The sequence below is a fragment of the Dermacentor variabilis genome, chromosome 5, assembly GCF_050947875.1.
Source record: "Dermacentor variabilis isolate Ectoservices chromosome 5, ASM5094787v1, whole genome shotgun sequence".
Lineage (NCBI taxonomy): Eukaryota > Metazoa > Arthropoda > Arachnida > Ixodida > Ixodidae > Dermacentor > Dermacentor variabilis.
The window spans coordinates 187,860,079-187,875,982 of NC_134572.1; the positions used below are offsets into that span (position 1 = coordinate 187,860,079).

The 15,904-nt window shown below is 42.6% G+C and overlaps 1 protein-coding gene across 2 annotated transcripts in view; it reads right to left on the minus strand.

Annotated features, from left to right (window-relative positions):
• LOC142583402 (metaxin-2-like) overlaps positions 1–15,904 on the minus strand; it is a 91,822-nt gene that overhangs the window by 50,781 nt on the left and 25,137 nt on the right. For both annotated transcript variants that reach the window (XM_075693854.1, XM_075693853.1), the window contains exon 6: positions 2,521–2,559. In XM_075693854.1, the coding sequence (XP_075549969.1) occupies positions 2,521–2,559 (39 nt within the window). The remainder of the gene's footprint in view (positions 1–2,520; positions 2,560–15,904) is intronic.

The window sequence follows — 15,904 nt, forward strand, 5'->3', positions numbered from 1 at the left end:
GGGAAGACTACAAATGAAGCTGTGCAGGGTGATATGGGCTGGACTAGTTTTGAAGTGAGGGAAGCTCTCAGTAAAATTGAGTATGAAGAACGGCTGAGGAATATGGAAGAAAGTAAATGGGCTGGGAGAGTGTTCAGGTGTCTGTACAGGAAAAACATTGATTCACAGTGGAGGAAAACAACTAGGAAGCTTACCAGCAAGTATGCGGCCTGTAGGGTGGGCAACACAGCAACAAAGAAGGTAAAGCAGAAAGTCAGAGAGGCTGAAATAATCTCATGGGTGGTGGCAATGGAAAAGAAACCTGCCATGAGTAACTACTTAAGAGGAAAAAACAAAATCAGGAAAGAAACAATTTGTGATAACTCAAAGGGAAGCTCATTACTTTTCGAAGCGAGATCGGGATGCCTTAGAACATGCACCTATAAAGCGATATATAAGAAGGAAGAAGCATGAGCTTGCTGCGGTAAAGCTAGGGAAACTATGGAGCATGTTTTATTAAAATGTGAAGACGTGTACCTAGCGGTCGATTTAGGCACAACTGGCTTCCTTGAAGGCCTTGGGTTCAGCGAGAGTAGTGAAAAAGTAAACATGTCCGCAATAGGGATCAGTAAGAGGCGATTGGAGGACTGGTAAAATAAAAGTAGGGAAACGACAAAAAAGGGAAATGTACAAAAGCACAGTTCAGAATAGGGGATCAGAAAATTTGGTTGCGGGAGTTCATAGTGCATTTTTTCCCCTTTTTCTTCTTTTTTACCTAGGTAGGACATTAGGCAGTATAATAGCAAGAGCTTGGTGGCGCAGCCTACTGCCCCGTTCCAAAGGGGACGCTCATAACATCTGCTGGCAGCCGCACAGCGACACCATGGCAACAATAGGCCTATCTACTTCGCTGTTCGGTATCAAGCTTCTTGCTGTTCGGTGCCGTGTTGTTTAATTGAAAAAATTCACCGCTGTTAGCAACGGCGCAAACTCCGCCTTTGTAATCCTCAGCAATGTCTTCACAGCACGGAAAGCGCATCGCATTGAAATAATGCCGGTTCCCAAAAGTCAACTTCACAGCTCTTGACTGTCTTCCATTTAACCACCTTCATACGTTTACGTCTTGCCAACACAGTGACTCCTACTGCCACTCCATAATGAAGTGGCTTCATGGCTCATCTCATCCACCTAGCACTCGGCTTCGTTGGCAATTAAAGAACTTGAAGATCGAACATTCGGTACTACACCGTTACATGTTTCATCCCGAAGGACACCATTAAATTCCTGTGCTTCCCTGATCACTTTGGGCTCAGACACTAGAGACCTTTCATTATTCCACAGCTGGTCCCTTCAGCTCCCATAAACTTTACGAGCACATCCGCAGTTGCTTCTCTTGGCCTGGCCTTGGCAACAGCATACCCAAATATCTGGCTTTGTGCCCGCTCTGCGAGTGCTGCAAATGACTGTCCTCACATACAGCTGGGCTACTCTAATCTGTACCATGTCCTGAAGCTCTTTTCGCAGTTTTTTGTATCAACCTGCATGCACCGCTGTCCACATCAGTAGGCAGTAAGCAACTGATAGTCACAGTTGGAGACCACTTGGCACAAGACTCCGACACAACTGCACCACCTTCAGAATACATAGCAGAGGGTATTACGAACAAACTTATTTACGAACGTTCATGCCCCATGATGGCCCAGCAATTGGCCAAGAGTCCTAGCTCCAAGCAGGCTTCAGCAATCATAACTTGCCCATTTATTCAAGCAAAAGCAAATACAGCCAAGTGACTACATAACAAATGCATATACAAAGGAATTATCTACGTAACGAAGGATTCCATAATCCCAACTGATCTACGTAACGAAGGATTCCATAATCCCAACTGAATTCCAATATTTTGCATGTATTGTGGACATGTCTACAGCAGAGGCCACTAACTACAGCACATATGTCAAAACAAGAAAGGTAGATACGTGTGTGCATGTGTGCACGTGCATGTGTGAGTGCACACGCACAGACCTTTGACAAACAGCGCTAGCATGCTATACCTATGAAACACAACGCCACAAGCTCGGCTGCAGTTGTATATTCCGTACAGCAAAGTCAGCAGAATCAAATCAGTGGCCTAATTCAATAAATATGTAATGAATTCATGTTAAATAATGGTATTATGCTGACTGTGCTTAGCCCCCTTTGTTATAAGGAGTATGGAACACAATCTTAATTATAAAGAATAATGGAAGTCCCCAAGTGTGTCGTCATTAAGGCAGTTGACTGTACATTACAACCCTGCTGATACATGCCACTCTATTATACATAGATACATCACTGCATTATACACCGCATCTGTACAATCAGGTGCACCATAGTATCAGCGTCCCACTGGCTCTACTGCACCTCAAAGCAATGAATATAAACTTATTCGGTCAGCCATAAGTCAAAGTGTAAAACATATCATAGTCATATCCAAAATCCCATGCATCACTAATTTTGATGGTTTAAGAATGTAAGTGCCTGGTAGCAACATATCTGGCTTACCTCGTAGTAAGTTTCATCATTGGCCCAACAGATGTAAAGCTGGAAAAAATATGCAGATGCCAATAATTAGCAAGTGAAGGACAAGCAGGCATTGTTGTTCAAGTTACAGGTATAGTGAAGTTAATTGCAGTTTTGGATGCACAGTCGGCGTCAACAATTTACCGACTACGGAATGTAACAAAAACCTTAATATTCCCGCAGCTTGGGTATACAGCTTGACATTTGGATTTAGAGCCTATATATGCAAACAACACAGCAGTGTATGGTTTTACTGCTACGGCCACAAATTGCTTGAAATGCGCATACTACCTCCAATCTACCGCTCATATTTTTTTTATTTTTTTTTGAAGACCGCAAGGGACTGGAACGCTCTGCCTGCCAACACCACGCACCCCTCCGACGCACATCAATTCAAGGCTGTTCTCGAATCACTGGTTTGTTAAGCTCAGCCCACACCTCATATTATACCCCATCTCTGGGGCCTTTCAGGTGTAATAAATGATGATAAAAAAATTAACTGCTTCAATTTTTTTGCAGAACCCATGCCCTGTAAACTTTTGATGCTGACTGCATGTTGCAGACCACCATTGTACGGGTCATTAATGTAGCACTCTGCCAAGGTTTAAAGGTCTAATTTATTTATGAAACAAACAAACAAACATGAAAGTAGGTCGGTGATTTTATCAATGCGCACATGAGCTGCTGCAAGCCACAAGTCTACATGCATGTAATTGGCTTACCATGGCATCTTCAATACCACTATAATAACAATATATATTTCAACAGCTTCACATTTCTGAGGACTATGCCATTATTCAATGCAATCATGTTTAATTCCAATGGAAAACATACTTATTTTTGCTTTGTGCCTGTGAGACTGGCAAAAAAAAAATGCATCACCAAACTACCAGCACCAGCGCTCTCTCAAGTAGCACACTGATCTTATCTTAGTAGCTTTTGTATTTGTTCATTACAATCAAATTAAAAAGCATGACAAGGTAACCAATGCTGAATTCATATTCATAGAGCACCCTTAGCCCATTTGCTACCACCCGTTCGGCGCTCTGCTGCACCTGATGTTCTGCAGCATTATTGTGCTTCATTCATCATGTTCCACATTGTAAATCGTTATTCAATCCACATATAGAATCGCTATTAAGTTTGCTACATACATCTAATTTACAAAATGTTTGGTTCATTTAGTTCACAAAGGATTTTCGCAGCAAATTCATTCAAAATTACTTGCAGGTGTGAAAAATCCTAAAACACGCAGGGACATTAAGTGCACCTTTACATTTCTCGCACGGCCCATGGACTTTTTGCCTTAGCTCTTGCACCCTAAGCACAGCCTTGAAGGGTTCTGCTTTACAGTGTTCGGTGGTATGTGCCGAGGCCCATATGAAAGCCTCTGGTTGCAATGGTGAGGGCCGAACAGATGGAATTTGTCGAGCTCGGTACTCGGGTAACACAGCCACATCAAAGGTTCCTTCAGTCAGGTTCACTTTGTAGACAATGTAGATTAGCTTCTTGCTTCTTATCTTTGCCGCTAATGCGTAGCTGTTACACATGACAATATCCACCATGCACAAAAATATATTTTTGCACCAAGCTGCATATCTCCTCATAACAGGAAATGAAGCGAGCTGTTGGTCTTCCCGATCCATTCTCCCCATTCCACGGTTGTAATGGTCGATATCATTGTCACTGTCACAGACAAGCTGTAGAATTTCCTCTTCGCTCAACCCTCGGCTTTGCTGGGCTGCCACTGCTGAAATGACAGAGTGAAGTAGGGCAAGCAGCAAGCTTATTGTTGTTTTGCTATAAATTCCTGCTGAAGGTGTACACATGTACATCTACTGTGCAAACAGAAAAGCAAAAAAAAAAAAAACTGCAATGTGCTGCCTTCTATGAGGAGCGGCTGGCAGACAGCTGGCCACTTGCACTTCACCTTCCTCTGTCCCGGACAGCTCCACGCCAACCATGGAAGTGAAAGGGCTAAAGTGCCTCTCACCAGGATTAGCCTTTGCACACCCACAAGCAAAGCACGCAGATCGTGAGGTGGCAATCGTGCCTGTGATGTGTCGAATGGCTGCATGGCCTGAGAACAGCTGAAATTCTCAAGAGAAGCCTGCACGTGCGAACCTTCCTCTTGGGGGAGTTCAAGCTAGAAAGTCCCGCGCACAACTGCCTCTACATATGACGCACTTCTTGCAACATCACCAGTTACGGCAAGGCTATGAATTACCTGAACACGGCCTCAGAAAGATGATCGTGCAGCACAAACATTTCACAAGAAATTGCAAGATTACTCGTTTTAAGAATAATGAGGCAGGACCAGAAAATTGACTTTGTTACATGTAGCATGTAGCTGTGCGGGCCCCTGTTTAACGATACACACATATTGTTGCAAGGATGACAAAGCCTATCCGACAGCAGTATCTTACCATACTGAAAAAAACTACTGACACAAGCGTAAGTGACGTTTCTAGCAGATGTTTCCTTTTACACAGAACACTTTTTTTTAACTGTCATATTGGAGATAGTCATCATAAAAAGCCAACAAACACTGACGCCGAGGACAACATAGGGGAAATTACTTGAGCTTAATGAATGAAATAAAGAATCGATAAATTCATGGAAATGAAAGTAGATGAAAAAGCAACAGCTCCATCCCATTTCCCCATCCAAGAAAGTGGATGGGGAAAGGGCTCCGCGGTAGCTCAATTGGTAGAGCATCGCAAGCGAAATGTGAAGGTTGTGGGTTCGGTTTCCACCTGCGGCAAGTTGTTTTTAAAGCAAAAGCTTTAGTGGTCGCGAACTTGCTATTTCGCTGTGGCGGTGCTCCAAGGAGGCACATGAAGTCACAATGCACGCCTCGCCGTGGATATTTCTCTCTTTCCCTCGCTCCCTAGTCACTACTGCGCATGCGCCACTAGTAGCACCGAGCCACAGGTGTTCCACCGCCGCGCCTTTCCGCTGCCGCCACTTGGTATGACGTCACACCGTGCTCCTTGTCGTTGCGCTCACCTCCACTCACTTCGCCAGCTGCATCGCATGCCTGATAACATGTCGGAGGATTGAAAAGGAGAGCTCGCGTGCGCCGCAACCACAGTTGAGGCGGCAGTATGGACGGCGACAATTCTGATAAGCAGGAGGAGGCCTGGAATCGACATCGGAACGAGATGAAGAGGCAACGAATGACTCGGGAAACAGACGAACAGTGCGCCGAACGACTGGATAAACGCTGCGACATAGCTAGGCAACCAGACTAACCTGGGCTTGCAATCAAGATTAACCAAGGCTAACCTTGCTATGCCTTAGCTTTCGCTACGTATATCCTGGCATAGCCGAGCTAAGCCCCTGCCAATTTTTTCATCCACTTTCATTTCCATTAATTTATCGTTTCTTTATTTCATTTATTAAGCACAAGTAATTTCCCCTATGTTGTCCTCGGTGTCAGTGTTTATTGGCTTCTTATGAAATGACTAATAAAAAAAAGTCGGGTTCCTTGGTTAACAAGGAACCCTCTTCTCGTATATTGGAGATAGGTTACGTGGCTAGGTGGACATTACAGGAAAATAATTTTCAGCAATTGCTTCGCTAATCAACTAAAATATGCTGCTTAGCAGGAATTGGGGTGTTTAGCAGGTTTTTTTTTTTTTTCAGGATTCCCTGACTTTCGCAGTAAAAATTCCACAACTAAAAAATAAACGTCAGAAGAAAGGAACCATTTTCACAACACAATTTTTTCCAGACGTCCAAAAAATGGAGCATTCCAGAAGAAAACTTGGGGGAAATTTTTCCGCTTACACTGGCAAGAGGAAAAATCTAGGCACAGTAGAATTTCATTAATTTGACTGCGGTTAATTCAATTTTTTTGATTGGTGTTAAAGGGTTCCTGAAACAGTGCGAACAAATTTTGTAGACACGTAGGGTGCAGCTACAGTAAAACATTTGCACAACAATTTGTGTGACGCGTCTCATATTAAGAGAGCGACGGACGATTGCAAGTCACCCTCCTCCATAGCCATGCTTTTTTTCCTCAAATCATTCACCAAGTGATTTGGGCTAAGCTCTGCCTTAACTGGCTCTGTGCCAGTTGTCTTGGAACCAGCATGCGAAGCCTCTCCAACCTCTCTGTCCCAAACGAGAGCTATTGAAGCAGCATGCACTGCAAGCATTCTGTCGCAGCACCGAGCGTGTTCGGTTTTCCAGTAACCACAGGCAAGCTGGGTGTTTTGATGGATGGGTGGGCTCGTAAACTAAAGCCCCTCCATACTGTTATTGGTGTGATAAAAGAGCTTTAGCATAGACGTACCTGAGCGGCCAGATCGTTCTGCACGGTCCAGCCACCAGGTGGTGCAGAGTTTAACCAGCCAAACAAAGAGCTAATATTGCTGTAACCAAGAGTAAAAGATTTTAAACATTTAGAAAAACAATGTTTTCACACTTTACGAATTTACACCAGCAGCAAAGAAGAATACACTTGGTCATAGAGTTTCATACAATAATTACTGGAGGGAACTCTGGCGCTGCAGTCGTTGTACCACCATACGAATGATGGGAAGCACATGGATTTGCCTGATCTTCGTGCTTCTGGATTCAGACATTTTTGTGGCTTTGTATATTACGGTATATAAATCTTATTGTCGTAAGTTTCAGTGCAATCTGTACTCTTCAAAGTGCAGAAGATGCCGCAAGCATGCACAATTGCTATTAATTGCAATGACTGAGTTTGTCCAGGTGGCCAAATTGAAACGCGCCAAGCATCTCAAGGCACTGGCATGCCCACGATAAATTCATAAGGGCATTCCATTCGCTTGTCGATACATGCGTTCATGGCTTAGTGGTTTCACTATCAGGCTTGTGTGATAGAGTTTCTGTGTTTGAATCCTGCTGTCGGACAATTTTAATTATGTTTATTTAATTATTTATTATGCAGTACATCATTGAAAATGATGAGTTTACAAAGTCACAAAGCCATTTGAAGCCAAAAGGACAAAGTTTAGGCAGATCCATGTACTTCCCATAATTACCATGCTAGTACAACCGTTCTCATTGCAGCTCCCATAGACACTAGCGCCAGAGTTCCCTCCAGTAATTATTGTATGCAACTCTATGCACTTGGTTACTGCTAGATTAGTTCTGTGTTTGGTTGAGCTGTGCCACCAGGTGGCTGCACCGTGCAGGGCATTCACGTTTGTGCCTCCACTCATCGTGTAAAATGCCCAAGCCCAGACCGCTTGCACTTACCCGAATACAGGTCTTGTGAAACACTATTGTGGTATATAGTAATCCTTCGGCGTGATGTGACAGCCGCAAACACATAGATATTGGTGCCAAGCAGATACTGATAACCAACGTGGCAGCCACTCCTCTCGCATGTTTGTCTTGCAGAGGGACACGATGTCACAGTATGACGTGTCACCGATCGCTACGTTTGCAACCCACAATGTAAGGGCGAACCATGGTGCTCGTGAAAAGACAGATTGAGACCAACACAGACTGCACAGCAACACGGAGCATGTTGTAACACATGCAGACACTTGCTATTTGCCAAAAGTGCTTGAGTGAAGTGATAAATTGTCCTTGTGCATTCCCTTTCTGTTACTCTCTTCTTCACAGAAACAAATTAACATTACAACTATTAAGAACAACATTTGTTCACCATAAAGTTGGATAAATTATCGATGACGTGCCCTGGGCAACCAATCGGACAGCCCGCACTACTTGTGTCATATGGTCCCCTCGCATCACTTGGTCAGGGGCGGCTGAAAACTCAGGGGAGTGTCGTGCTGCGATTGGTAGTGATGTGCATGTTTGAAACTTTATAATAAATTACACACTTTACATGGGGCGCTTAAATGCATCACTTGATGATCAGAAGGACCAACACTAACGACTCAATACGTTTGTACAAAATCATTTCTGAGTCCCTTTAAGCCGCTCATCTCTCAAACATGCAGAATAGGCAGCATGATGCACAAAGTATACAAGCAATTTCTCAGCTGTCTCTCAGCATGGTAATTGAATGTGCGTGAAGCACTTGAATGCAGTGGCTAATCATCTACTAGTCCCTACCAATGAATGTGGAAGCAATGACATCGTGACCAAAGGTGGGGGGCGATGATTTCGCATGCCCGTCTGTCAGATCTAAATGCCAACAGTAAAGGACCCACAAAGACATGGGCTTATCACGCAGTCTATGACCTGCGCAGACACAGTGCCAAGAATTCCTCAAAGGGAGAACATACCACTTGTCAAAAGCTCAAAGCCTGCATAGTGACAGCGTAGGAGTCAACAAAAACACTCCTTTGAAAGGATTGCTTATAAATTGGCAGTGTGCGTGTCACTTCTGGTATTCTATAGAGCAGGTCTGCAGGCAAATTATGCAGAAATGTGATAACAGGAATAAGAGGCACCCATGCAGCAAGGGATCACTAAGAGTGTTGGGGATAGGAGGGTGATTCCACAAGAGATCAAACATGCATGTTCGCTTGATATTTTAATGTTTTTTTTATATGTCATGTAGGAATATTCAAACTGCATGGAATCAAAAATTTTGTTCCCAAAAAGCATTCCCAGCAAGCCAAAAAAATATTTGAATGTGGTGGTGCAAGCATCCTCCTATTACTTACCACTTTGTTTGGCAGCAGTGCTCCAAAGGTGCATGCACTAATCTGGATGATTGCATCTTGCAGTGGATTCATAATTTGCCTAGGCAGCTGCTTGCTGCCTCACGACTGAGCCATTGGACTAACGTCCTTGAAGCATGCTGTCAATGTATGCGACAACAAGCTGGCATCGCTTGGTTGCACTGCTGCATTCCCGGTCAAGAACGCCACATGCGCAAGAAGTGTCAGCAACATCTACGGCACCCATGTAAAGAACTGTCACATTGACCGGCAACTTTATTCGGCGGCAGTGCTCCAACGGTGCATGCACTAATCTGGATGATTGCATCTTGCAGGTAAGCGCAAGATTTTTCGTGCAACTAGTATTAGAGTAATTTTTTTTTGCACTGCTGCCGAGAAGAGTTATCTTATGTCGCTTGCATTTGTTCTTCCATTTATGCCTTCATTGCCCTTGTTGATCTAAGCATTCTTGAAATGGCTGGCCGAAACGTGCGCAAGACCGGCAAAGATGACACTGATGACAAATGTAGTGATTGCACGGCAGTGCAACACGAAATCAGTCATTTTAGAAAGGAAGTGCTCTCAGAGTTTTGGTCATTGAAGAAAAGTATTCAGTACTACAATGATTCTTGTGACAAGGTGATTGAGTTGAACAGAGACGTAAAAGAACTAATTGAGGAAATGAAGGAGCTTAAATTAAGCAACCAAGCACTAAGAGAAAAAAACTCGAAGTTAGCACTGCGAGCTGATGAACTGGAGCAGCATTTTCCCTCAAATAATGTGGAAATCAAGGGCGTCCCCGTCGAACCAGATGTGAACGATGCAGTCTTGAATCTGGGAGAAATCGCTTGTGAATCGGTATCAAAAAAGGATATTGATGTCTGTCATCGCATCAATACAATGAAACAAAACGAGCCAATCATAATAGTGCATTTTGACCGTTGAGAGAAGTGAAATTCGCTTTTGGTCAAGTCTAGGAAGATACATCTAACGGGTGCATTGCTGGGCCACAACTCCACAAAGCCTGTGTTTGTAAATGAGCACCTGACGCGTCAGAATAAGCAGCTGATTGGGGCTGCTGTGGGTAGGAAAAGGGAGGCAGGCTGGCGATACGTCTAGACAAAGGACGGAAAACTTTTCGCACGCCGAGAGGAAAACTCGCCAGTTCTGCGTCTCAGTTCATTAAACGACTTGGAAGAGATGACACAGTCACTTGATGAGTCGTAGGTACAATAATGTACCTACCCAGTTTCCTTTTCCTCTTTCTTCTTATCCCTTACTACCATCACATCCGTAAAACCTTCTTCTCTAAAGTACCTGGCCGGAAATTCCCAATAGTCATTTCTTCATTTAAATGCGCGATCGTTAGGATCCAAGCATGATGAGTTTGAACTGTTTATTGCTAACATGGGCGTATTGTTTGATGTTATTATGGTATTTGAAACTTGGTACGCAAAAAATTCTGTTCCATTTACTCAAATAGGCTACAAAAGCTTTGTGTTAAACCGCTCCAAATGCAGGGCAGGCGGTGTGCTGTTGTTGACTCAATCTGGACTAAATGGGAGTATCGTTTAAGAAGTTTCTGTTTCAAATGCTGACTTCGCAGTTTTGAGTGTGCGCAGTCGGTCGAATATTTTTTCTGTTGTCTACCATTCACCCGACGCCGATATTAATGCTTTTTTGTGTTTTCTTGAATTTTTTACTTCATTCGGGCCAACGGACACATCCTTTTCCTCGCTGGTGACCTTGACATTGATATGCTAAAGATTTCAAGGGCACAAAATGACTTATCATTCCTCCAGTCAAATGGTTTTGTAAACGCTATTGTGAACTCTACTCGCATTACCCATTCATTAAGTACCTTTGTTGATCTTTTCCTCACGGACGCTGAAAAAATGTTTTCTGCAGCGGTCCGATTGCAAGCAGTGCAAGTGACCACCTTCCCTCTTTGTTTTCAGCGAGAATCAAGCGCCAACCAAGGAACCTTTTGAGCCATCACGGCATCTCTAAGATATAAAAAGTGCTTCCTTAGAGGGTTTTCATGAGGACGTCAAAACTCATGATTGGCACCATGTTTTTGCAAAACGTGACACAAATTCAATGTACAGGACTTACTGTACAAAGAACACTTCCCCTACGTTGCACACTGTAGAAGTAAGAAGTCACGAAAGCTGTGGCTAACCAGTAATTTTCGCAGCCAAATCAAACTAAAGAACCGCCTTTACTGGGATTTTATTCAGAACAAAACCCTAGCAAGTGGGAAATTTTTAGATCATTTCGAAATCGCTTGAATGCCAGACTTAACGAGTGCAAAGGAAGAGTGCTTTTCTACTTATTTCTCAGCCACAGCCAACAATACTGAGCTGCTGTTGAAACGACTAAACACCATAATTAGTCCCAAGGCTGACTGTACAATTTCAGGTCTGTGCATAAATGGTCAAATGAAAGATGTAACAGACTTATCAGATGCAATCGATGACCATTTTGTTGCGGTAGGCCAGTCAAAGTTTTACAACGTAAATCCATATCCTATTTGGGGAACCAGTACATTCTCTTCTAGTATGATGTTTTTTCCGACAACAGAGATTGAAGTTGTTAAGATATTTACCAGCCTAAAAAATTCAAGAACACTTGACGCAAATGACATGCAAATTCGTCCTATTAAATATATCACAGATATCATTGCTCCTATCCTGACGCAAATGCTTAATTTTGTGCTCAAAACTAGCTGTTTTCCGCAAAAGATGCAAACGGCAAGGGTAATTGCGATTCACAAAGGCAGTGATAAAAATGATCTAGGAAATTTTAGGCCGATATCTATACTACCAATGTTATCCAAAGGATTGGAAAAGATTATGCACGTGCGACTTTTTGTATCCTTAAATAAACAGTCTAATTTCCAAGGCCCAATACGGTTTTTTGAAAGGCAAATCTACAGAACAAGCTCTTCTTGCTCAAAAAGAATTTATAATTGATGCCTTTGAGGATAAACACCTTGTCTTAGGTGCAGGCACATACTCAGGATTTTTTTTTTTTTTTGAAGGGGGGGCGGCTCAACCCAAGGTAAGCTTTCTATGCAAGTGAGGGGGGGCACCTTTACTAGTACAAACATAAATAACGGCCACCATTCTCCATAAAGATGCTTAAGCCCGCCAAAGAGAAATGAAATAAGGTGTATCTCAGAGGTAGGCCTTTGAGATACACCTCTCCTTTACTTGGCAAACAAGGAACCACATCAAATGGACTCGCGCAGGAAGAACACTGCCAAAAACAAGTGAAAGTGTAGAATAAAAATTTCTGTAGCAGAATACAAGTTAAAAAAAGACCACACTTAGCAACTAAGGCACACGGACAATGCAGGGTTGTGTTACTCCACCAGCCAATCACAGACGCAAACAAAATCGTTGTCACGTGGCCTTTTCAAAATGGCGTCGTACTTGATAGCTCCGGAGGGTCCGCTGTTGTTGAAGAGTCTTTTTATCAGCGAAAGCAATGAGGTGTGCAACATACATGGACAAAGTGTATGGAGTCCGAGCATTTCACTCTTCAAAAGTCTGCGGTACTGTTCATTTCACTCCTGAGCCCGTTTTACTCATGAAACTTCACTGCCAACTGAAGTGAAACTCGACAATAAATAGTTGCAGCGAAGCAAGCATTTAATTTCAGTTCAATAAAGAATTAGGCTTTCGCCATTCCACTACAATAGGCGAGGGAAAACTTATAAAATTACACGCTAATAATTTTATTCTTGTGGTCACCACCTTATTTGGGCCATAGGAAAAGTTTGAAGCACAAATTATTTGCAGCCTCGCGGAGGAACAGTGGCTGGCGGGTTATGAGGGCATGGGCGGGGCTTCACTGTAGACTTAAGTTGTATCCGACTATAGTAGCGATTCCTGAATTAGCCCTTGGAGAATTATAGAGAAATATATATTTCCAAAACAATCGCAGTTCTTTTGGATCCCTCGTTTACTGCTCTACCAAGTGCCAAAACACACTCGTATTGTTATTTGGCCGTTGCGCTCTTCTTTCCGTCCTTACTTCCCCTTTCCCTTCCCCTAGTGCAGGGTAGCAAACCGGAGGCTCTGGTCAACCTCCCTGCCTTTCTCCCATTCACATCTCTCTCTCTCTATCTGCGTAACGATGCGTGGCCGCCAGTCCCGTACAATCGCGTGGAGCACAGGACGCTGCGGTTCTAGACGCACTGCGCCCACCGCAGAAGGTTAGAAAAAACCCCACATAAGCACAGCAGAGAAGTGGCTACGTCAGGCAGTTCGATTGATAACTGTAGAAGCGTCATTCAAAACACACGGAATCGTTCTCCGCTTCCGGCGGCATTTTCTCTACATCCTTTCTAAATAAAAAGGTGTTGATCCATAAATATTTTCATAAACAACGGTTAAATTTGTTAATGTTCGCTTTGTGTTCCCATTTGGCTGTTGCCTTGGCTCTCTTACTTAGTAGATTGCTTAATTTCTTAACTTCTTGTGACTCTTGTTTCTAGTTGCCAATTGGCACGAAAAGTGCTGTACAATTTGGGAAAAACAAGACGAGGTAACAGGTGACAGTCATATTGCTTATGGGTTTAAAGGTTATTGCAGGGTTTGATGATGGAAGTTGTTTTGCAATATTTTATTTTCCACCTTATCAAACCCATATCACGGTTACATGGTTCCGAGGATCTGCCAGCAGCGCGGAGAGCCGTCACTCAAGGAAATAACGAAGCAAATGGAAAAGGTAAACGCAATTGGCGTTTTCTCCGGCCACAAGTCGTTCCACGAGCATACAGACCAGTTGACTAAGAACTGAATCCCTTTCCTGGTCCCTGGATCAGTCTAAACAAAAAAGGTTGAACTAACGAAACAACAGTGATGCACATGACCGTTGAATACATGGTGACAACTGAACGCATCTCAAGTTAATCGTGCGGGCACCAAATCTATGAGAAAACTGGTCTTCATACCCAAGGAGACGCCGATAACTACCGCCATCCAAAAGCAGGAAAAAAGGCAACAAAATATTGACCGCTGAATAGCTGTGAAGTCTCAAACTTAATTTAATGCCGCTTTAGGAATGTGTGAGGAGTGGTGGTGTGGGCAGAAAGGAGGGCGGTATGCCGCTTAACTTCAAGTGGGTGGGGGCACCCCCCCCCCCCTTAGGTATGTGCCTGCTTAGGCACATACATCGACTTCTCGAAAGCGTTTGACTGCGTGCAGCATAATCTATTATTATATAAACTAGAACAGTATGGCGTGAGTGGGAAGTCGAACGATGTTCAGCATTCATATCTACAGTACCAAAGTCTTTTTTTATTCAAATTGTAACTTCAATTCACAGACATTAACACTAGAGACCCCCAAGGTAGCATACTTGGGCCACTCTTATTCATTGTCTAGATAAACAAGATTTTAGCTATGTTACAAATTTTCAATGGGTTGGCTACGCAGATGATACAGCACTTTTTTTCAGGTTCAGGGGCTTAAAGCCAGATAGGATGGTGTCCTTAGCAAATGATGTGCTTGCGCAGGTATCAAATTGGTCAAGAAGAAATTGCTTCAAAATTAACACACAAAAAAAAGAAACAGGCTTGAATTGAACACAGTTCTTGAATTGACAGAAGCCTTATATCTTGATAATGATGTAGTTAGTATTGTTAACAAGGTTAAGGCACTGGGAGATGTATATTTAGAGACACTATCATGGAACAAGCAAGTGGAAAATATCTGCAACAAATTAAATTGCATCACTGGACTCATTAAAAAGAACTGTCAAATATTACCAGTAAAAGTTAAGCGTTTGATTTATAATGGACTATATTTATCAACACTAAATTATTGTCACCTTATATGGGGCTATAGATCCTTAAATAACACTAAGGAACTCAGTCTATTTCAAAAGCTCACAGTTCGTGCAATTGCTAACGTTTCATATGCTACTCAAACATCTCCTTATTTTAACGCATTTAAAATACTAAAAGTGGAATTTATCAACATTCCATCTTTCCTGCATTTACCGTTTCGCCATTAAAACCAATAACACTGACTTCATCGGTTCCTTTTGTTTAGCAAAGCGACACTGCCTATACAATACAAGAATTCAGGATCTTTGACTTCAGCGATTATGACGCACAAATTATGGAAATCAGTCGCTATCATTCTAACTAGCTGCGCTGTTAAACAAGCATGCCAAACATAGCATAATCGCCAAGACTGCATTCACACACACATTTTATTTGTTCTTATCAGGTCAAGATATGATTTAGTTCACATACCCATCAAGCCGTTTCGCCACCTGCTGCTTGCTTAGTTTCAGCAACACCGTGTATTATTTATTGCAGCAGTCGCAGAACGCTGTCAATTGTACTTGTAGTGCATGTATTTATCAACGACTGTCTTAATCCTTGTTTCTCGAAGGCTGTGTATTTAAATTTTTTTTTTTTATTTTTGGTGGTACTAACTTATTGCTATACGTCACAAATTTTTTCTTTGTATCTTTTTGGCTTTTTCTTGATCTCTATTCTTTCATAACTCTGAGGTTATGTTAATTTTACAGGTGAGAGCAAATCGTAAACTGTTTTCGTTGTCTCTTTTCGTTTTAGATTTCACATGCTCGATACAACACTGATTTTTTAACCTCATATATTGCGCGATGTTTTTTTTCTTCCTTTTTTATTTATTATATGTTTGTTTTTATTTCACAGCTTTGTAATTAGTTTTCATCCTGTACTTCACATATTCCCATGTTGTATG